The sequence below is a fragment of the Oryctolagus cuniculus genome, chromosome 11, assembly GCF_964237555.1.
Source record: "Oryctolagus cuniculus chromosome 11, mOryCun1.1, whole genome shotgun sequence".
In the NCBI taxonomy this organism is placed as follows: domain Eukaryota; kingdom Metazoa; phylum Chordata; class Mammalia; order Lagomorpha; family Leporidae; genus Oryctolagus; species Oryctolagus cuniculus.
This window is the reverse complement of record NC_091442.1, coordinates 26,561,603-26,588,199: the sequence shown is the minus strand read 5'-3', so window position 1 is coordinate 26,588,199 and position 26,597 is coordinate 26,561,603. Positions and strand designations below refer to the sequence as shown.

Sequence of the window (26,597 nt, the reverse complement as noted above, 5' to 3'; positions counted from 1 at the left end):
TACAAAGATATCCAGGAGCCAGCATTGTGGCCTAGCTGGTAAAGCTGTCACTTGCGACGCCAGCATCTCATGTGAGCACTGGTTCAAATACTGGCTGCTCTACTTCTGATCCAGCTCCCTGCTAATGTGCCTGGAAAAGCAGTGGAAGATGACCCAAGTGCTTGGGCCCCTGCACCCACATGGGAGACCTGGAAGAAGCTCCTGGTTCTGGTTCCTGGCTTCGGTCTGGCCCAGTCCTGGTCTTTGCAGCCATTTGGAGATTGAATCAGCAGGTGGAAGATTGTCTGTGTTCTGTTGCTATCTCTGTTGCTGTAACTCTTCCAAGTAAATAAAAAAAAAAAAAATTTCCAGACATTCACTGCAGAGGTTATAGGCTGCTACAGATACGATTAGGGACAATATGGTTTTTAGTATATGTATTTCTTTTTGTCTCCCCCTTTTTTTAAAGATTTATTTATTTATTTATTTATTTGAAAGTCAGAGTTACACAGAGAGAGGAGAGGCAGAGAGATAGAGATCTTCCATCCACTGATTCACTCCCCAATTGGCTGCAACGGTCAGAGCTGCACCGATCCGAAGCCAGGAGTCAGGAGCTTTTTCTGGGTCTCCCATGTGGGTGTAGGGGCCCCAGGACTTGGGCCATCTTCTACTGCTTTCCCAGGCCATAATAGAGAGATAGATTGGAAGTGGAGCAGCTGGATCTCTAACCGGTGCCCATATGGGACGCTGGTGCTTCAGGCCAGGGCTTTAACCCGCTGCGCCACAGCGCTGGCGCCCCCACCCCCCCCTTTTTTTTAAATTTTGTCTAGGGTAGAACACAGTTGAGATATATCCATTGGTTAACAGGTAGGAGAGCCAGAGGTAGATTGGAAACCGTTAGTGTTTATATAAGGATGTTTTGTTTCTTCCCATAGAATTTTAAAAGTAATTCTTGGCCTTTGTGCATTTTGTTTCTGCAGTTTGAAGAAGACAGGTCTGAAAACAAGGTCTTACCCCTCAGCTGCCTCCAAACACAGTGACCACCAGATCTTCAAACATCAAAGCCAGCTTTGTCCGCCAACCTGTCTGACATGTCGGGACCCGTGCCAAGCAGGGCCAGAGTTTACACAGATGTGAATACGCACAGACCCCGAGAGTACTGGGATTATGAGTCACATGTGGTGGAATGGGGGTAATTATTTCTGTTTACCTCGCTGCACTCACCTAAGAACTGACTCTTGTGGATTTGTTGAGTAATTGTCAGGAAACCTTGACTACATACGTAAACCTCAAGGTCGAAGCCCAGATTGTTCTTTCAAAACTTTAGTTTCTGTATTAAAGAAGCAGGTATTGTTTTGGCAAGTTAACTGTTTTGAAGGGCTTACCATTTAAAAATCATTTCGGTCTCTTGTCCTTTTCTGTGATTTACATGTTATGTAAACAAAGCTGGTGAGGAAGAGTTAACCTACCAAATTGCTTCTCAAGCTAAGGACATTGCAGATGGTGAGAATTGATATTTGAGAGACTTCGAAAACACCACCAAATTCTTACATAAAGTATTTCTGAGGTCAGAATGTTGTCCCGTGATGACTCTGAAGGATGAAACGGTTCTCTAGAAAGGTGTCTTCTGTTGTGAAGCAGAATTAAATCCTTAAGCATTTGTCCTCGTCATGAGATGCAGCATGTGTAATTTCATCTTGAACAGCTGTAGGCTACCTGAACAGCTGTGTTTGTCCTTCTGATTCGCTATGCAGGCTTATTTAGGTATTTCCATTTCCTGTTCCAAAGTGGTATGCATTTAATTGATCAGAATCATATTTTTTATAATAAAGGCATTTTGACATTGAGGGGCAAAAAGAAAGCAGTGTAAAAAGAAATCTACAGTTCCTGTATACTGTAAATCATATCTGACTATATGTGATTTCCAAGGCTGTAAGTGATTAAAGACTATCTCCTGGGGTGAGTTGTTGGATCCCTGCCGCCCACATGGGAGACCTGGATTGCACCACCAACTCCTGGTTTTGGCATGGACTAGCCCCAGCCATTGTGGATATTTAGGGAATGAACCAATGGGTGGGAGCTACTGGTCTTTGACACATGCTCTCATTCTCACTTTCTATAAGCCCCCCCAAATAAATAAGTAAAATTGTTTAAGATTTATTTATTTAATTGAAAGGCAGAGCAACAGAGCAAGGGAGGGAATGAGGGAAGGCGAGAGATCAATCTTCCATCTGCTGGTTCACTCCTCAAATAGCTACAACAGTCAGGAATTCCATCCTGGTTGCCCATATCAACAGCAGAGGCCCCAGGACTTGGTCAATCTTCTGTTGCTTTCTCAGGCACGTTAGCAGGGTGCTAGATTGGAAGCTGGGCAGCCAAGACTTGAGCTGGTGTGCCAATATGAGATGCGAGTGTCACAGGTGGTAGATTAACCCGCTAAACCACAATGCTGATCCCTAAATAAAATTTTTTTGAAAAGGACTATCTCCCAAAAATGTCATAGAGTGTATTTTTAATCCTGATGATGCTGTGATTCTTAACAGTGAGTATGTTGTCTCTGCCTAAAGAAGTACTGGTGTGCTTTAAAGATGCCATCAAACAGCAGTTTGAACACTATTAATAAATATTATCACTGCTGATAATCTACCAGTTTCCCTCTGTGTTAGACACTTTGGACTCCTAGTAACACCTATGTTTACTGTAGAAATCTCAGCATTGTCTTCAGATTGAGTGCTGGGTACTTAGTTCTGCTTCAATGGTGCTAAACAACTGTGAGAATTTTCGATATGGTCCCACTTGGTTGCTTGTGTTTCAGTGCCCTCCCACAAGAGGAAAACTCAACTAGAACTAAGAGCTTCCTATTAAAGGAACCAGGTTTTTCATTCTTTGGAGCAGAGTGTTTTAAGTTGCCAGGGCAGTAGGAAAATGTTGGTTGTTTTCTTATTCTTTACCTCTGTTTATTACTTCTGATGTTATTGATCATGAGCTATGGGTAAAAGTGGAGAGGACGCAACCCCTAACGATGATTTGTGTTATATAATATGGTTTGCAATTTTTATTACATGGATTTTCTTGAGAGGTTGCCCTGGAGGGTAAGAGGGAGATGGAGCCTATATATTTGAAGGCTACTTACCTACAGAGAGATCCATTAAAAATCAGCTGTTCTCAAAATGTGGCTGAACTGAAATATTCATGTATTGAGTTCCTGCTGAGTGCCAGCTTCATGCCAGGCACTATTAGACAGGAAAATATAAAACTATTCTTTAAGGGAAAGGTATCTTATTGAAGACAAACAAACCCTAATACAAGCCATTATTTCTATTACTCCAGTTGATACTAGAGTTTTGTCTTGAATTGGTACTTGATAATACGAACTTCTTAAATCATGTGACTGTGACCTTTTTTGTCCATAGAAATCAAGATGACTACCAACTGGTTCGAAAATTAGGCCGGGGTAAATATAGTGAAGTATTTGAAGCCATCAACATTACAAATAATGAAAAAGTTGTTGTTAAAATTCTCAAGGTGAGTACAAGAAGAGAAAGACTAATTTGAGAGGCATTTGGAATGTAGATTGTTAAAAGTAATAGTGATGTCTTTAGAAATGTTTGAAGGATTTCTGGAGTACTTTGGCATCTTTATTCTGTTACATCTTGTGAAGTCAGTAGAACAGGTTTTATTCGTTTGACAGATCAGGAAACTGAGGCAAAAGAAGTGATGTGACTCAAGTCATGTGCTAGGTTATGGCAGAGTAAGGGAATAAAAGTATAGTCTCTTCTAGGTCTTGCCTAATAATTTATTCCCTGTATTTTAAACTATATCCCATGTTTTGTGTTCAATAAATAAATCATCACCCCTGCTTTGTAAGAATGATGAGTCACAATTATAGTTCCTAAAGGGGCAAGCAGATGACACGAGTCAAGCTAGTGTGGTATATGAATAACCCTGCCTAGAGGAAGTGAACAGAGAGAAAGCACATGTGCCCCCCCCCCTTTTTTTGGTTAAGATTTCTCTTCCTTTCTTCCTTTCTTCCTTTCTTCCTTTCTTCCTTTCTTTCTGAGTTACAGAGGCAGAGAGAGAGGTCTTCACCCTCTGGTTCACTCCCCAGATGGCTGCAACAGTTGGTGTTGGGTAGTGCTAACCAATTTGATTCCAAAACATTTGGGAAGCTGTGCAGTATTGTATTGCAGTAGTACTAGTTCTGTCGTGCTTGATATTCTATTTTTCAAAGAGAAGTCAGAGATTTATATTTATATGTGAATTCCGTTGATTTTTAAACATTGGCTCAAGATTTTTTAAAAACACCGCGTTGGACAAATTTGTGCAGTAAGCTACCAGTATACAACTTGTAGTTAAAGTATAACTGCACTATGTGTTGTCATGTATTGGGAATTTAGTATATAGTTTCTTACTATGGGAATTTTTCCATATTTGATGGTGAGAAGTAGAAGTTCTCAGATTTCCTCAATCTCCATACTTAGATTGTCTCAGTAATTTCTATTTTAGTAACATGGTAGCCATTTCAAAACCCGGGTTCTAGTCCCAGTTGCTCCTCTTCCAGTCCAGGTCTCTGCTGTGGCCCGGGAGTGCAGTGGAAGATGGTCCAAGTCCTTGGGCCCTGCACCAGCATGGGAGACCAGGAGAAGCACCTGGTTCCTGGCTTCGGATCAGCACGGTGTGCTGGCAGCAGCGCGCCAGCCACAGTGGCCTTTGAGGGGTGAACCAACGGAAAAGGAAGACCTTTCTCTCTGTCTTTCTCTCTCACTGTTCACTCTACCTGTAAAAAATTAAGTTATATGTTTAAATTTAAAAAATTATTTTTTGAAGCTTTATTTATTTAAAGGGCATAGTGATAAAGAGGGAGAGACAGATCTTCCATCTGCTGATTCACTCCTCAAATGACTGTAGTAGTGGAGCTGGGCCAGGTCAAAGCTAGGAGCCAGGATTTGTCCAGGTCTCCCATGTGGATGGCAGGGACTCAAGTATTTGAGCCACTGTCTGTTGCTTCCCAGGCACATTACCAGGGATCTGGATCAGAAGTGGAGTAGCCTGGACTCTGACCGACACTCTGATATGGGATGTGGACGTCCCAAGTGGTGGCTTAACCTGCTGTACCACAATAGTCCCCAAAATTATTCTTATATAACCATAAATAATAAGTATTGCGATATGTATACTTGATAGTCACTGTACATCTTCTCAAATGTTGGAATCAAATTGGACACTATCCTTATTGATTATTTCATGTACCTTTTTCCTCAGTACTTGCTTTTTGAAACAATATCCCCTCAAAAGGATTTTAGTGCAATCTAATATTAAAACTGTGAGCCCAAGCTGGTAGTGTATCAGTGTATGGCAGATATTGCTTTGTGTGTTCAGAAATTAAAGTATTCTGCTGTATCCCTTTGAATATCCTGGGATGCCTGGTTTGTCACACGTAGAAGAACTAGGCTACAAATCAGAACACTTGGGTTTTAACCCAAAAATAATTAGCCATGGCAGTCAGGCCTTTTATTAAGATACCTTTGTTCATCGGTGAAAATGAGGCAATTTTGCTTTACTTACCTTCCTCAGGGTTATTAGAAGGATCAAATACAAATTATATATAGAAACATCAGAGGAGCTAGTCTGCTTGGGTATTCAGCACAGCGGTTCAAGTTGCTGCTTGAGACTTCTGCACCTCATGTTGGAATCCCTGAGTTTGAGTCCTAGCCCACTTCTGATCCAGTTTCCTGGTGATGCACATTCTAGGAGGCAGCAGATGATGACTGGAATGTTTGCCTCCCTGCCACCCATATAGGATACCTGGAATGAGTTCTAGACTTCTGGCTTCAGCCTGGCCTAGACATGGCTGTTGCTGGCATTTGTGGAGTGAACCAGCAGATGGAAGATTCTCTCTCCCTCTCCCCTCCCCTCTCCCTCCCTCTCTCATTTCTCCTGCCTTTCAAATAAATAAATGAGAACTTTTTAAAAATTGTTAACAAAAAAGTAAAGTTCTTTGTAATTGTAGGATGGTATTCATATGGAAAGATGGATGATAGAATGAAGTGATAATATTATTTAAAGCCACATGAAATACACAGATTGTGAGTTTGTAGTCCAAAAGAACGTAGTAGGTAGGAAAGACTCCATGAACTAAATGGGAGGAGGATTTGGATAGATACAGGTGGGATGGAGAAGGGAAGCATTCTCTAGAATGTACCAAGATGGCAAAAAGGAGATTATGCAAGGAGAGGAAAATACACTAAATTTCAAAGAATCAGTGCCAGAGAAGAATATCAAATAGATCATTGTTGATAATTTTTATATTGATTTATGTATTTAAAGGGATGGTAAGATTTTGGATACATTAGTTAAAATATATTAAAATGGATATTTATTCTTTTCCTGATGTAACTACTTGATTATTTAAAATCACACTTGTGGCTTGCATCACATTTCTTGTGAGCCTGAACTATTTTAGACTATTCAGAAAGGAGTTTTGGTGAAAGGAATATCTGCACCAAGGCCCTTCTCAGGGAAATGAGAAGGAATATTCTATACTAGAACAAATGTGGGAAGAATGGATGAGGACAAAGGAATGTGAAATATGTACTCTAGGCACCCTGCAGGGTAGTGTTTTTTAGAGTGGAGAAGTACTGGTGGTGAGACTAGACAGATATTACAGTGTGTCATGTCTCAGCCTATCCAGAGGTCTGTTCAGATACCTCATTGTACTCTTGAACAATCTTATATGTATTCTCATTATTCATTTTACATGTCATGGAAGTCTTGGAGAAGTTACAAATTGTCTGTAGGCACACAGGTTGCAGGTAGTGAAGGTAGGATCCTCATTAGGTGGTCTGACTCCAAGATCTGTACTTCCCCACAAGGCTATGCTGTGCAGAGCTGATTGGGCCATCCTTGTGGTTGGACCTGATTGCCTTCTCCTCTGTAGGGAGTTTAGTTTATAGACTCAGAGGAAGGAGTGGAAAGGGTCTGTGTTCTATCCTAGTTGATAGAAAGCTTTTCAAGATGTACTTTAGTATTACTAACCATTTTAAATGACTAGCTGTAAGCTTTTAAAATGTTAACATACTAAGACTAGTGATTGAAATTAAATGCTAATTCTGAGATACTCTTGTCTTTGGAGTGGGAAATTTTTCTTCCTTTAATTCAACTTTAGTAAGTGCCTACAGAATGCCTGGCACAGTGCTAGGAGAAGGGGATTCAGAGAAAAGTATGACACATTTCCTTCAAGGAGCTCATAAGTAGGCCATTTATGTGTTACATTCCCTGTCGAAATATTCTGATATTTTATTTTTAAATTTTTTTGCCGATAATACTTTTCCCCTTTCAGCCAGTAAAAAAGAAGAAAATTAAGCGTGAAATAAAGATTTTGGAGAATTTGAGAGGAGGACCCAACATCATTACACTGGCAGACATTGTCAAAGACCCTGTGGTGAGTATAGTAGCTGTTAGCAAGGCCCACCAGGGCTGAGTTTGTTTAGCCTGGAGCTCAGCTGGCCTCTTTCTGTTCTCCCGCCCTCACCATTAAGTCCTGCTTTAAAAGTGCTTAATCAGATATACCATTTAACTAGCTTGGGTCTTTCTTTCAAAGAGACCTCCACCCACAGACTATTTCTTATTCTTCTAGGCTAAGAGACTGATAGCACTGGAAACTGAAATGTGTTAATCCATTTTGCAAACTCAGGTCCGATGCCGATGGGCGATGGGCGCATTGTCGGGCTGCCTAGAGCCTGGTGAGACTTCAGCTCCATGTCTTCTGTTTGAAATCCATCCCAAAAATGACCTAAGTGTGGTGATGATGAGAGTGGGGAGGGCTTGTAGCATTATAGAGGGTTTCTTACAAGTGAGGCGAGGACTGCCAAATTTACCACGCAGCATCCGCAAACATTGTGCCCATTAAACCTGCCCAGGGCTATTACTAATGTGTGTTTTCTTTTTCTTTCCCCTAGTCACGAACCCCTGCCTTGGTTTTTGAACACGTAAACAACACAGACTTCAAGGTATATCTAACCAGCCATTTCAAGCTGTTGGGATTTTAGGCCACATTGAAAGCCTTTGGAGATGATATTGTTAGTTAGAAAAGACGGTTTCATTCTGATGTTATTAAATTTTTTTTAGATTTATTTATTTGAAAGGGAGAGAGACAGATCTTCTGGACACTAGTTCACTCCTCAAATGCCACAACATCTAGGTCTGGGCCAGGCCAAAAAGCCAGGAGCCAGGAACTCCATCCTGGTCTCCCACATGGTTGGCAGAGGCCCCAAGTGCTTGGGGCCATCTGCTGCTTTCCTAGGTGCATTAGCAGGAACCTGGATTGGAAGCAGAGTTGCTGAGACTCAAATCAGCACTGTTCTAGGGGATGCCAGTGTCACAAGTGGTAGCTTAATCCACTGTGCCATAATGCCGGTCCCATGTTTTTTAGTTTTAGGATAGTAAAACTCCTTTACGAGGTAGTGCACACTTTGCCATGTTAGTTGTTCAGCACTTGTTATATTGACCAGTGTGTTTACCTTTTACCACCTTTACTACTCATTTGACAGTTTCTACTCATTTGACAGTTGTCTAACCTAATGAAGGCACTAACACCTGTTCACTTAAGATCTGACCCTATGACCATTTACTGTAAAACCACAGTGTTCAAGAAGGAGCGTATTGTGTGTCTAATAGTGTAGACTGTTTATTCCTTAGGATACCTCAGAAATTATGGGTCACAGCTCTTTAAAAGGGGGGAGTGGGGAAGGATGTCAAATTCTGCTGTAACACAAACCTCTACAGCACATGTTTCTGAATCCCTATCCATCCATTGCCGCCTTACTTCAAATAGTTTTCATTCCAGTGTTAACAGAAAACTGTAGGCACTCCTGGAATATAAGCTGTAAAGGTTCTTGACGTAGCTTTACACCTCTTCAGTATCTAGAATATCAAATATCAATAAATGAGTAAATTATTTGGCTGAGAAGAGGAAAAAAGGAAGAAGAACTATTTTGGAATTAGAATGATAACTTAAAAACTTTGTGTGGGAACACTGCTAACAATTTAGAAAAAACATGCATAACTGTTGTTCACAAAGTTTACTTTCAACATTGGCTAACCAGGTTTGGCATGATGCCATCTGCATACTCACTGGTAATCTGTAATGCTAACTGTCTAAGTCACAGGTGGGTTATGGGTTGGTTCCCTTCTAAGGAGGCTACGTACGTGTCAAGATGCCTTTGATGAAAAGGTCTAAAGGTAATGGAAAGCAGGGGGAATTGTGGGTTACCAGTACATGTTGCATGTAACAGAATCTAGTGTGTTCCCAGCAGTAGACTTTAGCTTAAGCAAGTTGAATGTCAGTAATTCTTCACTGTTATATGTGGCATTGAAGACCCAAGAAGTGAACATTATGTTAGAGAAATAGAGACCAGTGAACAGATCTTGAAACAATGGCCAGTGAACCAAGTCTTGTTTTAAATTACTACCAATAAGAATGGGAAATAGTCTTCCTGTCAGTATTATTCCATGACTTAAATGTTTCATTTGTCTTTAACAGCAATTGTACCAGACATTAACAGACTATGATATTCGATTTTACATGTATGAGATTCTGAAGGTAAGGGAACCTTCAATACTAAATATCTTTAATTTGATCTTGTCTTTGTTAATACAGCCCAGTTGATGGTGAAAAAGCCAGTGAATTAACTTTGTAAAGTCTGTTGAAAGAGGGATCTCCACATGCAAGTTTTTACTATTAGAAGTATTAGAACTCTGTCCTAACAGATGGGTCTAATAGGAGTATAACTCACATGCTTTGAAAAGGATATTTTGAAAAAGATTTGAATCTGACCTCTTAACAAATGTTTGTAATTTCCATTGTTTAGCTTTGTAAGTGGAAAGTGAATTGTCAAAGCTTATAAAACAACCCCTATTGAAATACTTCATTTCACTTAACAATTCAATAAGTAAACTGGTAAACTTTAACTCAGCCCTCAAAGGGTCATTGCCCCAAGGACTGTATAAATCTCTGCTTAGGCATTGCTGATTGAGGGTGGACTTTGATTTCTAAAGTGGGATCGCCAAATATCTTGCTCCTAGTCGTCACAAGATCTGATTTTTAGAAAATTGATAAGAGTTGTTACAGTTTCTTACTAAGCAAGGGTTGACATAAAGCCTGCTATTTGAGCCTTAGAAATACCTTAAAGAGATTATGCTAACAGAGATTTGATCTTTCTGTTGCCTTATGCAGTCTATGGTTACAGAGCTTCAGAAAGTTATGAATGTATCTGCTTAGACCCGGGAGCTGTAGGAATCCAAGTTGTCCTTCGGGAAGGACAAGAATTTGGCTAATGCCATTAGTTGAGTGATTAATAAACCCCAAAGGTTATGCCACTCAGTTCACCTTAGTTTAAGAATGGAAACTTTTCAAATTGCATTTCATGACCTAAATACAGGGTTGGCGAACTTCTTTAAAGGGTGTGTTTGTGGCTCTTTGAGCCACAGCGTCTGTCACACTGTTCAGCTCTGCTCTTATAGCATGAAAGCCTCAGAGACAATATGGAAGCAAATAGATGTGGCTGTGTTCCAGTAAAAGCTTCACAGGAACAGGCAGTAGTCCAGGTTTGGCCAGTGGGTGGTAGCTTGCACTCTCCATTGTAGACTCTTGACTGCTAAAAAAAAAATTACTGTTCTTCAAATAAGAGGCATGTAGTACAGAAAAGTTTTCTTTTGTTGAAGGACCTGTGTCTGTGAAAATAATCTAGGCTTTGAATCAGAGGGAAAAATTGGAAGTGGTGCCATCAGTGTATATTTTGTGTCTTTGAACAAAACTTGAATTTGCTTGGCTATGGAATCTTAAACAAGAAAATGAAGAATAGCTGTGTGAGTGAATGTCCTATTACAGATTCCTAGGGATACTGTGAGGCTAGGAAGAAAATTTACATGAAAGAAAAAATGAAATACTTTGAATAACTGTAAAAAAATAAGCTGCTCTTACACAGGTTCTCTCCTTCCTTCCCTGTTCCTCCCACAGGCCTTGGATTATTGCCACAGCATGGGAATTATGCACAGAGATGTGAAGCCCCACAATGTCATGATCGATCATGAACACAGAAAGGTAGAGTGATGGGCTGACAGGTTGAATTTATCTGCATGCTTGCAGAGATGTGAAGAAGCTTAAGATCTCTCACATTGCCGGTGGGAATATAAAATTGGATGTTTTGGAAATGCCAAATTATTGTTTTTAGTTTTTCAGTTTCTTAGAAAGCTAAACATAGGTTACCAAACAATTCAGCAGTGACATTTACACCAAAAAAACAAAAACTTAGGTCAACACAAGAACTTAGACATGAATGCAGCTTCATTTGTGAAGGCCCAAAGTTAGAAGGAAAAAAAAATTCTTTAATGGACGAATGGTTAAATTGTGTTTAATCCATATCATGTAGTAGTATTTTATGGGTAGTATTACTCAGCAGTAAGAGAACTGTAGCTGTATGCAACAACTTAGATCTTATGCTGAGTATAACAGAAGTACTCTCAAAAAGTCAGGTTTCAACTCTGTCAGTGCTGCTGGAGGAGAAAATGTTATATGGTAATGATTCCATTTATGTAACATTGTCACCATGACAGAATTAGAGCAGTAAAGAACAGAGGTTACCAGGGGTTGGGAAACTACATGGGATACTTGTGTAGTGCTGGAATATTTCTATATATTGTAGTGGTTATATGAATCTATACCTGGGATAAAATTTCAGTTTTACAGGACACATAAAGCTGGTAAGATCTGATTAACTTCTATCTGAATTATGCCAAAGTCAGTTTTCCTGGATTTGATACTGTACTCTAGTTATGTAAGGTATTGCTATTGGTGGAAACTGGGTGAAGGGTATGTAGGCCCTGTATACTATTTTTGCAGCTTCTGTGAGTATAATCATTTGAAATAGTCAGCTTTTTAAAAGGGTCATTCTGGTTGTTGTATAGGAAATACAGGGCAAGAGTGAAAACAAGGAGACCAGTTAGGAAAAGGAGCTACCTGCTGTAAGGCAGGCAGGAATGGTGGTGGTGGTGGCAGGTAGAGGTGATGATAATGGTCAGAGTAATGGTGGAATCAGCAGGATCCATTGACAGATTAAATGGTGTGAGAGAATTAAGAGTCTAGGGTAGGGGCTGGCGCTGTGGCGCAGCAAGTTAACACCCTGGCCTGAAGTGCTGGCATCCCATATGGGCACCGGTACAAGAACCCGGCTGCTCCACCTCTCTGCTATGGCCTGGGAAAGCAGTAGAAGATGGCCCAAGGCCTTGGGCCCCTGCACTTGCATGGGAGACCTGGAAGAAGCTCCTGGCTCCTGGCTTCAGATCGGCACAGTTCTGGCCATTGCGGCCAATTGGGGAGTGAACCATCGGATGGAAGACCTCTCTCTCTCTCCTCTCTCTCTGCCTCTCCTCTCTATGTGTAACTGACTTTGACTTTCAAGTAAAATAAATAAATCTTTAAAAAAGGAAAAAAAAAAAAAAAAAAACAAGCATTAGCCTTATCACAAACTAGTTTTCAAAAAAAAAATAAGAGAGAGAGAGAGACCAAGGTAAATCTTTGTTTCTTTGTTTTTTAAGATTTATTTTTTTATTTGAAAGGTAGAGTTAGGTCTTCCATCCACTGTTTCACTCCCCAAATGGCTGCCACAGCCTAGGCTGGGCCAGGCTGAAGCCAGGAAGCTAGTAGCTTCTTCCAGGTCTCCCAGTTGGGTGCAGAGGCCCAAAAATCTGGGCCATCCTCTACTGCTTTCCCAGGCGCATTAACAAGGAGCTGCATCAGAAGTGGAGCAGCCGGAATCAAACTGGAACCCATATGGGATGTGGGCATCACAGGTGACAGCTTTACCTGCTGTGCACAGTGCTGGCTTCTCTAGGGTGAATCGTTTGGCTGGAATGATGTCATGAATGGGACCAGATGAGCTGAGAAGTGGGAGACTGCATAGAGCCGGTTTTGTAGGCAAATGACCAGCGGTTTTTTTTTGTTTGTTTTTTTGTTTGTTTGTTTGTTTGTTTGAAAGGCAGAGTTACAGAGAGGCAGATACAGGTAAAGAGAGAGAGATCTTGGGGCCAGTGCTGTGGCTCACTTGGTTAATCCTCGGCCTGTGGTGCTGACATCCCATATGGGTGCCAGTTCTAGTCTAGGCTGCTCCTCTTCCAATCCAGCTCTGTGCTGTGGCCTGGGAAAGCAGTAGAAGATGGCCCAAGTCCTGGGGTCCCTGCACCCGCGTGGGAGACCAGGAATAAGCACCTGACTCCTGCCCTCAGATCGGTGCAGCTCCGGCCATTGTGGCCATTTGGACAGTGAACCAGCGGATGGAAGACCTTGCTCTCTGTCTCTCCCTCTCACTGTCTGTAACTCTAACTCTCAAATAAAATCTTTAAAAAAAGAGAGAGAGAAAAAAAGATCTTCCATCCACTGGTTTACTCCCCAGATGGCCACAATGGCTGGATCTGCGCTGATCGGGAGCCGGGAGCTTCTTCCAGGTCTCCTATATGGGTGCAGGGGCCCAAGGATTTGGGCCATTTTCCACTGCATTCCCAGGCTATAGCACAGAGCTAGATCGCAAGTGAAATAGCCGGGTTCTCTTACCAGCGCCCATATGGGGTGCTGGCACTGCAGGGTGGCAGCTTTACCAGCTACACCACAGCACTTGCCCCACAGAGGTTTCGTTTGGGACATGGACAAGCGCCAGAGTAGTTAGGCAGTAGTCCTCAGGGCCTTCTGCTCACTCTAAATCATCATGCATTTTTTGTTTTTTTTAAGATTTATTCACTTATTTGAAATGCAGAATTACAGAGAGATGTCTTTCATCTACTGATCCACTCCTCAAATGACTGCAATGGACAGGGCTGGGCCAGGTCAAAGCCAGGAGCCAGGAGCTTCATTCAAGTCTCCCATATGGGTGCAGGGGCCCTGATACTTAAGCCATCTTCTACTGCCTTCCCAGGTGCATCAGCAAGGAGCTGGATAGGAAGTGGAGCAGCCTAGACTAGAACTGGCACCCATATCGGATGGCAGTGTTAAATGCAATAGCCTAACCTGCTCTGCCACAACACCAGTCCCACCGATTATGCTTTACCTTATTGTGAATAAGGTTGCCTCTTGTTCCTCTTTTTATTTTTTTTTTTTAAGATTTTTTATTTGAAAGAGTTACACAGAAAGGTAGAGACAGAGAGTCTTCCATCCGCTGGTTCACTCCCCAGATGACCACAATGGCCAGAGCTACACTGATCAGGAGCCAGGAGCTTCCTCCTTGTGGGCAAGGGTTAGGGGCCCAAGCACTTGGGCAATCTTCCACTGCTTTCCCAGGCCATAGTAGAGAGCTGGATGGGAAGTGGAGCTGCCAGGACTAGAACCAGTGCCCATATGGGATGCTGGCGCTTCAGGCCAGGGCTTTAACCCGCTGCACTGTAGTGCTGGCCCTTCTTGTTCCTCATAGTTGTTTTACTTGATTCACATAATAAGTATTTGCTCATTTTTCTCCTGTATACAAGGCATTGTGTTGAATTCTGAAAATTAACCAAGGTGACTAAAACAGCCCCTGTCTTCAAGGAGCTTACAGTCCATTTTGAAAAAGAGAAGTAAAAAATAAACATACCATAAAGAGTTGTAGATTCTGTGAAACAAATATATATCAAGTTCAGAGGGCAGAAGGCAATGGTTAGCTCTACTTGGATAATTATAGACTTCATGCAGGAGATAGTGCTGTGGAGTAGTGGGTGAAGGTGCTGCCTGCAGTGCTGGCATCTTATATAGGCACCAGTTCGAATCCCAGCTGCTCCACTTCCGATCCAACTCTCTGCCATGGCCTGGGAAAGCAGTAGAATATGGCCCAAGCCCTTGGGCCCCTGCACCCACGTGGGAGACCTGGAAGAAGCTCTTGATTTCAGATTGGCCCAGCTCCAGCCATTGTGGTCATTTGGGGAATGAAGCAGCAGATGGAAGACCTCTGTTTCTCTCTGCCTCTACCTCTCAAATAATTAATTAATTTATTTATTTTTTAGAAAAAGAAAGTTCTTTAGGAGTGGGCAGGGTGGGTTTGGTGTTTGGCCTAGTGGTTAAGATGCCCCTGTTGCAGCTGGATTTGATTTCCAACTCTGGCTCCTGTTTCCAGTTTCCAGCTAATGCGGACCCTGTGAAGCAGTGATGATGGCTCAGGTAGTTGAGCTCCCAGCTTCAGTCCAGACCAGCCCCAGCCACTGGAGGCATTTAAGGAGTGAGCCAGCAGATGCAAAGTCACTCTTTTTCCTTTTCAAATCAGTAAATTTAAGGCTGGCATTTGGCACAGCAGTTAAACTGCTGCACAGGACATGAGGATTCCATATTGGAATGTCTGAGGTCAAGTCCAGGCTCTGCTTCCATTTCTTTTATTTTTTCTTAAAGCTTTATTATTTATTTGAAAGGCAGAATTTCAGACAGAGAGTCTTCCATCTGCTGGTTTGCTCCCCAAAAGGCCACAACGACAGAGCTAAGCCGATCTGAAGGCAGGAGCCAGGAGCTTCTTCTGGGTCTCCCACATAGGTGCAGGGACCCAAGGATTTGAGCTATCAGAAGTGGAGGATCAGTTTAGCAGCTGGGACTAGAATTGGCGCCCATATAGAATGCCAGCACCACAGGTGGTAGCTTTAGCCAGTATGCCACAGCGCCAGCCCCTGCTTCCATATCTAACACCCAGCCATCCACATGGATGTCTTTCAAATAAAATAAAGAAAATTTATTTATTTTAAAAAAAGAGTTCACTGGAGGAGCTCTCTCTCTCTTTTTTAACATTTATTTATTTGAAAGGCATAGTTAGAAAGGGAGAGGGGGAGAGACAGACAGATTTTCCACCCATTGGTTCACTTTCCAAATGGCTGCAACAGCTGGGGATTAGGCCAGGCCAAAGCCAGTAACCTGAAACTCCATCTGGGTCTCCTTAAATATCACAAAAGACAAGGAGTTGTTTTCCAGTAGGAATATATATATACAGGTTGAATGAATATTCTAATCAGATGATCAATTTTAGAAATACACAGGAGCATAAAACTAGATCCTAGAGAAAGTTGTATGTCAAGCTGTGAAGTTTGATTGTCACCCTAAAGGATTTAGGTAGTCAGATCAGGTGTTTTAATATAGAATGACATCGCTGCTATTTTTAAAAAATTAAGGGCAGAATGAGGGTATCTTAGTAGGAAATAAAGTTGCTTTTGGTTTATTCTCTTTTTTCCCCTTTTCCTTTCAGCTACGACTAATAGACTGGGGTTTGGCTGAATTTTACCATCCTGGACAAGAATATAATGTCCGAGTTGCTTCTCGATACTTCAAAGGTCCTGAGCTACTAGTAGACTATCAGGTGAGAAGAGAAGCACAAGTACAATTTTGCATCTCTTTACTTTGCAAAAAAAAAATAATAATTTTCTGCTTCTGAGAATGTCATTTATTCACATTCATAGCTGTCTTTTTTATATGAAATGTAAAACGTGAATAACCTTAATTCATCTACCATAATGTATGAGGCTTCTGTTGTCAAAATGTCAGTACAGTATGAGCAGATCTGCATTTGGTCTTCGCTTAAGGAAAAGCACACTCAAGAGACTTTTCTGAGCAGGAATTCCAGGGCTCATTTGAGAATGTTCTCTTGTGCATATGCTAATATGAAGACCTTCTCCAAAATTCCCAACTTCTCCTAAAAGACGACTTTGCACACACACACACACACACACACACAAAAGACCAATGAATAATAGATTTACCAAGTGTTTTAAAAATCTAAAAACTTGGGAATACCTTTTCATGAACAACTTCCCTAGGATATCAGATGCCTTAAAGCATTTCACTCTTGATCCTAGAAATTCCCTTTCTGGGCTTTAAGGATTTAACTCTAAGCTCAAAATGCACTAAATATTCTTTACAGGGACTGGTGTTTCATTGTGGACAAAGCTGCCGCCTGCAACACCAGCATCCTCTATGGGCACTGATTTGAGTTCTTGCTGTTCCACTTCTGATCCAGCTCCCTGTTAATGGCCTGGGAGAGCAACGGGGGATGACCCAGGTGCTTGGGTCCCTGCTACCCATGTGGGAGACCCAGATGAAGCTCCTGGCTCAACCCTGGTTGATATGGCCAGTTGGGGAGTAAGCCAGCAAATGGAAGATCTCTTTCTCTGTGTAATTTTAACTTCAAAAGGAATAAACAAATCTTTAGAAAAAAATTTTTCTTCACAGCATTACTTAAAATAGTGGGGGAAAAAACCCACATTCCTGATAGAGAGGAATTAAATTCTGAATCATTTATGTAATAGAATAAATAGTACACATTAAAACTTCCCATAGCCTAACAATTTGAGTATTTTTATTTTTTAAAAATTTTATTTTATTTGAAAGAGACAGATTTCCCACTATTTGATTCAGTCTCCAAATACCTGCAACATCTGAACCTAGGCCAGGCAAAGCCAGGAGTCAGGAGATTCTTCCAGTCTCCCACATAGGATACAGAGGCCCAAGCACTGAAGCCATCTTCTGCTTTTCCCAGGCAATTAGCAGGGAGCTGGATCAGAAGTGGAGCAGCCAAGACTTGAATCAGCTTCTGTATGGGATACAGGTGTCACAGATGGCGGCTTACCCACTACAGCACTATGCCAGCCCCTGCCTGATATTTTATTTCTTCTTTTTTTTTTTTTTTAAGATTTATTTTTATTTGAAAGAGTTAGAGAGAAGGCAGAGGCAGTGAGAGAGTGAGGTCTTCCATCTGCCAGTTCACTCCCCAATTGGCTGCAATGGCCGGAGCTGCACCCATCAAAGCTAGGAGCCAGGAGCTTCTTCTGGGTCTCCCACGTGGGTGCAGGGGCCCAAGGACTTGGGCCATCTTCTACTGCTTTCCCAGGCCAGAGCAGAGAACTGGATCGAAAGTAGAGCAGCCGGGACTCGAACCAGCGCCCATATGGGATGCTGGCACTGCAGGCGGCAGTTCTACCCACTATGCCACAGTACCGGCCCCTAAAAATTAATTTTAAGCTGAGTAAAAGACTACACGGAGGGGCCTGGGAATGCAGCAGATGATGGCCCAAATACTTCGGCCCTTGCAGCTACGTGGGAGACCCAGATGAAGCTCCTGACTCCTAGCTTCGGCTTGGCGTTGCCATCTGGAGAGTAGACCAGCGGGTAGAAAATTTCTCTCTCTCTCTCTCTCTCTCACTCACTCACTGTCACACACACTTGCCCTCTCACTCTCTGTAACTCTGCCTTTCAAATAGTACACAGAGCCATTAAGCCTCTGACTATAATGTAAATTAAAAATGTTATCTCAAAAAGTAAAATACTAAATTTACAAGAATACATAGAAGAAATGACTGAGAGGAAATACATGAAGATGCTATTGGTGTTTTGACTTTGGAGGGTTTTTTATGTATTTAAAAGATATACAGAACTGAGGGTTCACATGTGGTAACATGAATTTTTCTTTAATGCAGATGTATGATTATAGTTTGGACATGTGGAGCCTGGGTTGTATGCTGGCAAGTATGATCTTCCGGAAGGAGCCGTTTTTCCATGGACATGATAATTACGATCAGGTGATATATGTTGCTTCCATTAAGAAACGTATTAGCCTAATGTTTAATAATGATCATATCTACCTGCTCATTAGAAATCCCTGTGGATGCTGCTAAAATCAGTTGCTTTGCACCTGCCTCGAGTCCTGTTAGTTCAGAGTCTCTAAGGGTGGGCAGTAGTTTCAGTTCACTGTTTATTCCACCCACTGACATTGATCCTCAGATTGTTATTTTGAGAGCTACCAGTTGAGCCTTTTGAAATTAGACTCCCCTTCAACTTTAATTTTTTTTAGTTTGCATTGGTTGTTTTATGGTGAAGTACAGATGTAAAACATTTTATAAGACATCTATATAACTCAATAATAGTAAAGTGAACAACCATGTTATTATCACCCAAATTAAAAAATAGGATATTACCTATTGAGTTAATGTACAGCAGTAGAAATGATGTTTCTTTAGACTAGCTGCATTTTCCTCTGGAAGATCAAAGGGCCATTTCATTCAAAAGAACCTGGAATGGTTCTGGTAGCTTGTGGAAGGTACTGTTGACTTGTTTACTTTGAGCACAATGGTCATTTTTAATAAGTCAAGGAATATCAACTGGAATTTGGTTGAAGTCAGCAGCTCTATCATGTGCTCTGCAGAAGAGAAATACAGGGGAGAAAGAAACAGTCCTTCCTCTCAAGTAGTTCATAGTCTGTCTCATAAGAGAATCAAACATAGAAGAAAGTGAATGAGTTCATGACTATCAGAATAGATGTGGAACAAGGTATACAAGTCAGTTGGGGTAAATAGAGTGTGCGCAGGGAGCTTCCCAAAAGAAGTGCCATCTTCGACTGGATTTTTGAGGGGGGAAAAAGTAGGACCACTAGGGAGATATTTCAAGAGGAAGAAACCGGGTTGTCATGCAGTTTGCTTTTTCTGACACTCAAATTGAGGTGACCTAGGGAATTTTATGTTGGAAATGCACTCTTGCCACATGCGTAAATTTGAAGTATAAACTTAAGAGGTAATGTTGACCATGTAGATAGGATGATTGTATTCTATAAATTCAGTCCTGGTTGATTTGATTTGATCATATAATGTGCTTGTGGTGTGGGTTTTTGTCTTTCTTCAATACTAGTTGGTGAGGATAGCCAAGGTTCTGGGGACAGAAGATTTGTATGACTATATTGACAAATACAACATTGAATTAGATCCACGTTTCAATGATATCCTGGGCAGGTAAGTCATAAAATTTGTGCATTTGTAGCTTTGCACATTGGGTATGAACTGGTGCTTTGGGTCCTCAAAACAGTACTGTTCTCTGTCCCAGCACTGCCAAGATGCCAGTGGTCTGATGCTGCAGGGTGCTGCCTTAGCAAGCCTGAGTAGAAATGGTGGACTGAGTAGTCATTTCCTCAAATTCTCTTATAGAGTAAAAGTGTGAGAATTATAGTCAGAGGATTCCTGTGAAATGAATGAACTGAAGTCTCTCGTAGAAGCATTACAATTGGGACAAAAATCACTCTTGATTTAGCTTCCTTTTGTAAATGATGAAGTCTTTTTCAAGAAAAAGAAGTAGAAAATGCTTCCTGGCTGATACGTAGACAGCTGCCTGGGACAGTAGTGACGAGACAGTGCTGATACGCTGAGCACTTCACAGGAGGCGTGGACTTCCTCGCTGCAAGGCTTCTGCTGGCAAAGTCGAGTCAGGAGGGTGTGGGCTGGGAAGGAGGGCTGTGTAGCCCAGCCACTTGCCCTCCTTTCTGCACTGGCATTTGTGTCCTATAAAGTAACCGGAATTAAGTTTCTCAAAGTTGATAGGACTCGGGGTTTTTTTTTCTGCACCACTACTATTTGTAATCTCTCCAGTCACCTTTGTTGTCCCTCCAGTGGCATAGTGGTACAAGGCTACTGTCTTTTTGATTTTTGATTCTTCTTTGCTGGTGGCTGGGCTCCTAGCCACCAAGGAAAATGTAAGAATGGAATGTTGGGGGCCCGGTGCTGTGGCACAGTGGGTTGATGTCCCCTGGCCTGGGGAGCCGGCATCCCATATGCCAAGACCCGGCTGCTCCACTTCCGATCCAGCTCTCTGCTATGGCCTGGGAAAGCAGTGGAGGAAGGCCCAAGTCCTTGGGCTCCTGCTCCCATGTGGGAGACCAAAGGGAAGCTCCTGGCTCCTGGCTTCGGATCTGCGCAGCTCCAGCCATTGTGGCCAGTTGGGGAGTCAGCCATCGGATGAAAGACCTCTCCCTCCCTCACTTGTGCGTTCTCGCTCACTCTCTCTCTCTCTCTCTCTCTGCCTCTCCTCTCTCTGTGTAACTCTGACTTGCAAATAAATAAATAAATAAATCTTTAAAAAAAAAAAGAAAAGAAAGAATGTTCTGTTGGGCTTCTCTACCCTGTGGCCCATTTCTCATTCCCCTGTTTGGCCCACAGGCACTCTCGTAAGCGATGGGAACGCTTTGTCCACAGTGAAAACCAGCACCTTGTCAGCCCTGAGGCCTTGGATTTCCTGGACAAGCTGCTGCGATATGACCACCAGTCACGACTCACCGCAAGGGAGGCCATGGAACACCCCTATTTCTGTAAGTCTTACAATCCATTCTGCCATCTCCCAGCAGGCTCTGAAGTGGCAGAAAATCTATCCTGTGAAGACAGCTGTGAACCCAGAGTCCTACAGAACACAGTTGCAATGCTAGTTCCCAGCAGCTCCCTTCAAAGTTACTTCACCCAGGGCTGGCGTCGTGTCCCAGCAGGTTAAGCAAATGCTTATGACATCAGCATCCTCCTAGTGCATCTAGGAAGGCAGCACAAGACGGCCCAAGTATTTGGGCTCCTCCAACCCGCAAGGGAGACGGGGATGGCATTCCTGGTTCCTGACTTTAGACTGGCCCAATCCTGGCTGTTTCAGCCATTTGGAGAGTGAGCCAGCAGGTGAAAGATCTCTCTTTCTGTTACTCCCTCCCCACCATCCCCACTCCAGCACTTTGCCTTTCAAATAAATAAATAATAATTCTTTTTGAAAAAAGAAAATGTTTTTTTTTTCTTCAGGTGGGAACAGGGATAGCAGCGGTTGCTATCTCACAGAATTGTTGGAAGGATTCTTGTGTAACACAGTGTGTGACACATAAGCACTCCTAAATAAGCTTTCTTAGTGTGGGTGATGATTCTGAGTTGCTGGTCTGGAGTTGTTGAATTAGAACAAACAGTACTTTATCCATCTTGTCTCTGGCAGTTATTTGTTGGAGATTGCCAGTGAGCTTGCAAATCTGGATAGTGTATGAAAACCTTGACTTAGGTTAGTGACTGCAGCTAACTGCCATCCTGAGTGAGCATGTTACTTGGAGACCCTGTCCTTACTGTGATGTTAGTTTAATCGATATTAAGTTGTTCTTGGGGAGTGGTGGGGTTTTGTAGTGCGTCCGTTGGCTCACTGTCCTGTGCCTGAAGTAGATTGGCTGTGTGGGATGCAGGGTGGGGTTGTAGTCCTGATGAAAACCTACACAGAACTGTCACTTTTGCCTCCTTGCTACCATGCTCTGCCCAGCTGGGCTAAGGACCACTAAAACCAGGTCACTCTGATGATGTTATCATCATCTTGACCAGGTTTGAGGGTGCCGTCTCCATTAAACCCTAGCAGGATCGTCTTCATTTTAAATGGACTCTGTGGTGAATAACTACCTCGTTTTCCTACTAAGATTGGTGTGTACCACAGTTTGACAGGAAAGATATTTCCATTTTATACTGTCTGTCTAATTTATCCTGAAGGCATTTGCATTATTTTAGGAATAATGCAAGTATGGTTTATAAATAAATGCATAGAATCTGTAAAGGTGGCTACTTTCAGACTCTAGCCCATTAGTTTAATCCTTCAAGCAAAACAGAAGCTAGCCGCTTTGTCTCTTTTCCAGATACTGTTGTGAAGGACCAGGCTCGCATGGGTTCCTCTAGCATGCCAGGGGGCAGCACACCTGTCAGCAGCGCCAATATGATGTCAGGTGAGTACACTGGTGAATCCGCCTTTAAAGATAAATCAGTCAATCAAAGTGAGTTGTTGTCCTCGAGTTTGCCCCTTTTGTGACTTGATTTGTGTGTAGCTTCTCTTCTTTGTAATGATTGCCTTCATAGCACACTAGCCTATGTGGCTTTTCCCTCCAGGTTTCGGGTGCTTTTGACTCCTGGTGTACTTCTGTGACACTGTCTAAAATAAAGTATTTCAGCATTCTCTTCTAGGTCAGAATCTGAGCATCCCTAACTGAATATTTCTTGCAGAAGGACTTGAAAGTCTCAGCAAGCCATGAAGAGTAAAAAGAGACTTTTCATCTCACAGTAGTTACATAGTTCTCAGAAGCAAGATTATGAAATTGGGGCATTGATGAGGGTTTATGTTTATATATAGGTTTGAATGTGTAAAAGGATCTTTGCCAGAGCAACTACAGTATATGTAGTAAATTGTAAAAATTTATATGAAATTGTTTTTCATAATGGTTGAGTTGTGTCATGACACTAGTACATCTCTGTGTGGCGTATATAAATATCCTACAGAAACCACAGGTCCTGGAATTTTATAGGTACTTTTATAGGTCATCAGCTCCTCTCTTGATTGGTGAAATCTAGGCAGCCACATAATGACGTGCGTGAAAGGAGCCAGTATCCACAGGCTTCCCCAGGCAGCTCCTCCCTCGGAGCCCCGCCCCTGACTGCTGCGACAGCAGATTTCATGCTTTCAGTAAATCTTTCTTTACTCACTGTCCAAAGGAAAAAGAAAAAAAAATTCTAAGGTAGGCAGCATCTTAAGTGGGTGCACTTGTGATAGTAAAAAATACTGTTTTTCCATTTCTTTTTTAAGGAATTAGCTGCCTTTTAGAATTTATCCCCTGGGTATCTTGACTATGTGCAAAGTGATGTATATCCAAGGTCACTCAGAGCCTTATAATAGCGAAACATTGAACACATCTCTCAGTAGCAAACTGGTTAAGTATGGTGTATTTCATTCAATAGAACATGGTGAGGCCAGAGGAAAGAATAACTTAAGTGTTTCATGTTCTCTGAGAGCTCAGACCCCAAGATAGTGTGAAATACAGGGGGAGAAGAAAAATGCAGAACCATATCCATGAATAGGAGTGAGCAAGAATGTATAATCATGTTCTTATATGATTCTTACATGCACAGTCTTATGTCATAAAAATCTATATTCAAATATGTGCATAAAATATCTAGAAGGATAAACCCTCCCAAAGTGGTGCTGTAAGTTGGCCTAGTGACAGGGCAGGGGAGATTTCTCGCTTATATGCTCCTTGGAACCTTTTCTGTTTGCGCCCTATGAATAGTAGTAGCCTCTCCTTACCCGTGGTTTCCTTTTCTAAGTTTTCTGTTACTGTAGTCTACTAGGGTCCAAAAATGCTAATATTTAACTCTCAAGAAAAAGACACAGTCATGTAACTTTTATGCAGTGTTATAATTTTTTGGTTTATTATTAATAATTGATTACTGTGTCTAATTTATAAATTTTATCATAAATACTTATATAAAGGGAACAGTGTAATCTATCTAGGATTCAGTTTACTACTCATGGTTTCTTTTCTTTTCCCCCTCAGAAACCTTTTATTTAAAGGATACAAACTTCATGCATTTCTAAGTACAACTTTAGGAACATAGTGATTTTTCCCACCATACTCACCCTCCCACTTATACCCTCAACGCCTCTTCCTTCTCCCTCTCCTATTCCCATTCTTATTTTTTTTACTAAGATCTATTTTCAGTTAACTTTATACATATGATTAATTCTATACTAAGTAAAGAGTTCGACAGATAGTATGAAAAAAAAGTGTTCCTTAACAGTCAATACAAGGGCTATTCAAAATCATCACATCTCAAAGTGTCAGTTTCATTTCTGTAGATTACCTTTTACGTTCTTTGTTATCACAGATCAGGGAGAGTCTAATCTTCAGTTGATGGACATTTGGGTTGATTCCATATCTTAGCTCTTGTGAATTGAGCTGCACCCATGGTTTCAAGTATTCACTAGGAAGACCACTGTATTACTTATAAAAAAATATGTGGGTGTTTGTGTATATATATAAAAAAAATTTTTTTTTTTTTTTGACAGGCAGAGTGGACAGTGAGAGAGAGAGACAGAGAGAAAGGTCTTCCTTTTGCCGTTGGTTCACCCTCCAATGGCCGCCGCGGCCGGCGCGCTGCGGCCGGCGCACCGCGCTGATCCGATGGCAGGAGCCAGGAGCCAGGTGCTTTTCCTGGTCTCCCATGGGGTGCAGGGCCCAAGCACCTGGGCCATCCTCCACTGCACTCCCTGGCCACAGCAGAGGGCTGGCCTGGAAGAGGGGCAACCGGTACAGGATCCGGCGCCCCGACCGGGACTAGAACCCGGTGTGCCGGCGCCGCTAGGCGGAGGATTAGCCTAGTGAGCCACGGCGCCGGCCCTATATATATAAATTCTATACTGACCGATTGAAGGCAAACTAACAGGTAATTCTGGTAGGTAGGAAGAAACCAAATGGAAATAAATTCAAAAGCACAGTTTTAGCTTATAGGTGGGAAGTGATCCTTTCCCCCACTTAGCAGTTTTAAAAGCTGCCAGCTCTCAAGGCAGTGTGGTATAACAGTGCATGAGCCTTGACTGTGGTCCGTGCTGTTCTGTGTGCTGGTTGGCTATTTAGTTAAAACAGAATAAAATTAAAAGTTTAATAACTCCGTTGCACTAGCCACATTTCAAGTGCTCAGCAGCCACATCAGCAGATAGCAGAACAGAACATTCTGTTGGACAGTGCTGCCCTAGACAGGCTTGAGTTGGAATCCAAGCATAGCCACAGCTGGGGAGTCATATACCTTGAACAAACGGCTCAGCTTCTCCAAGTTTAGATTTCTTTACCTGTTTCCCAAACTCATTAGGATTTGTTGTTTTAACTTGAATTTGTGAGGATTAGACTTGAAGTGTTTATGCACATGTGGCTGAGAGGAAGCGTCAATAAAGAAACAATTGTCATTGTGTTACTTTTAGGATAAGTACTCTGAAAAACTGCTGACTGAGGTTGTCATGGTTGGTGTCTGTGGCTCACTCTCAGCTCTTTTCTTCCAGGGATTTCTTCAGTGCCAACCCCTTCACCTCTCGGACCTCTGGCAGGCTCACCAGTGATTGCTGCTGCCAACCCCCTGGGGATGCCAGTTCCAGCTGCCGCTGGCGCTCAGCAGTAATGGCCCCATCTGTCTCCTGATGCCTGAGCAGAGGTGGGGAAGTCCACCCTCTCCTTGATGCAGCTTGCGCCTGGCGGGGAGGGGTGAGACACTTTCAGAAGCACCGTGTCTGAACCGTTGCTTGTGGATTTATAGTAGTTCAGTCATAAAAAAAAATATAATAGGCTGATTTTCTTTTTTTCTTTTTTTTTCCTTTTTTAACTCGAACTTTTCATAACTCAGGGGATTCCCTGAAAAATTACCTGCAGGTGGAATATTTCACAGACAGATTTTTTTTTTCCCGTCCCAAATTCAGTTCCTCATTACTAAAGAACAAAGATGAACCAGCCTCATTCCTGGCTGCTGCGTTTGGGTGGAGGTTTCTTCCCATCCCCACCAATGCTCCCCCACTGTCCCATGCTTTTGGGGGTCATATCTCGTGCTCTTCTCCAGAGATTACACAAATGTAGCTTCTTGAGGGAGGCGGGAAGGAAGGAGGCAGGGAGGACCCTGCACTGTAGTCCTTTAGATCTCTTGACCCCACAAGTGCTTCTGCAGGGCCAGCCTGCTGACTGGTGGAGGCTATACTGACGATGGCAAATCTACCCGAAGTGCAGGCAGATCCCACACACTTCTGTTCAGTATGAATCATGTCTTATTGACCTAACCTTGAATCCAACTCAGTTATCATTTTCGTTTTAGTTTAGTTCAGAATTGTGATCTTTCCCTTCCAGGCTCCTTACCTTAGTCTTTTCTCCTTTCATCTCCAACATGCTGTGCTCCACTAGCTGGTAGGAGGGGGAAGGCAAATATATCTATTTGTCAGTTTTCTTTGACTTGGCCATTTTGAATTCAGTTAGTTCCTGGGCATAACTTACTGCTTTTTACAAAAGAGACGT

General features: G+C 42.2%; 1 protein-coding gene across 1 annotated transcript; it reads left to right on the top strand.

Annotated features, from left to right (window-relative positions):
* Positions 1-1,070: 1,070 nt before the first annotated feature.
* Positions 1,071-25,719, top strand: CSNK2A1 (casein kinase 2 alpha 1; the record flags this gene model as incomplete). The annotated part of the gene is given in 12 exon segments (NM_001160284.1): positions 1,071-1,171; positions 3,393-3,504; positions 7,319-7,420; positions 7,938-7,988; positions 9,521-9,580; positions 10,997-11,080; positions 16,218-16,328; positions 18,442-18,543; positions 19,646-19,746; positions 20,944-21,092; positions 22,419-22,505; positions 25,604-25,719. Coding segments are annotated over 12 exon segments (1,176 nt in total).
* Between the last annotated feature and the right edge of the window lie 878 nt (positions 25,720-26,597).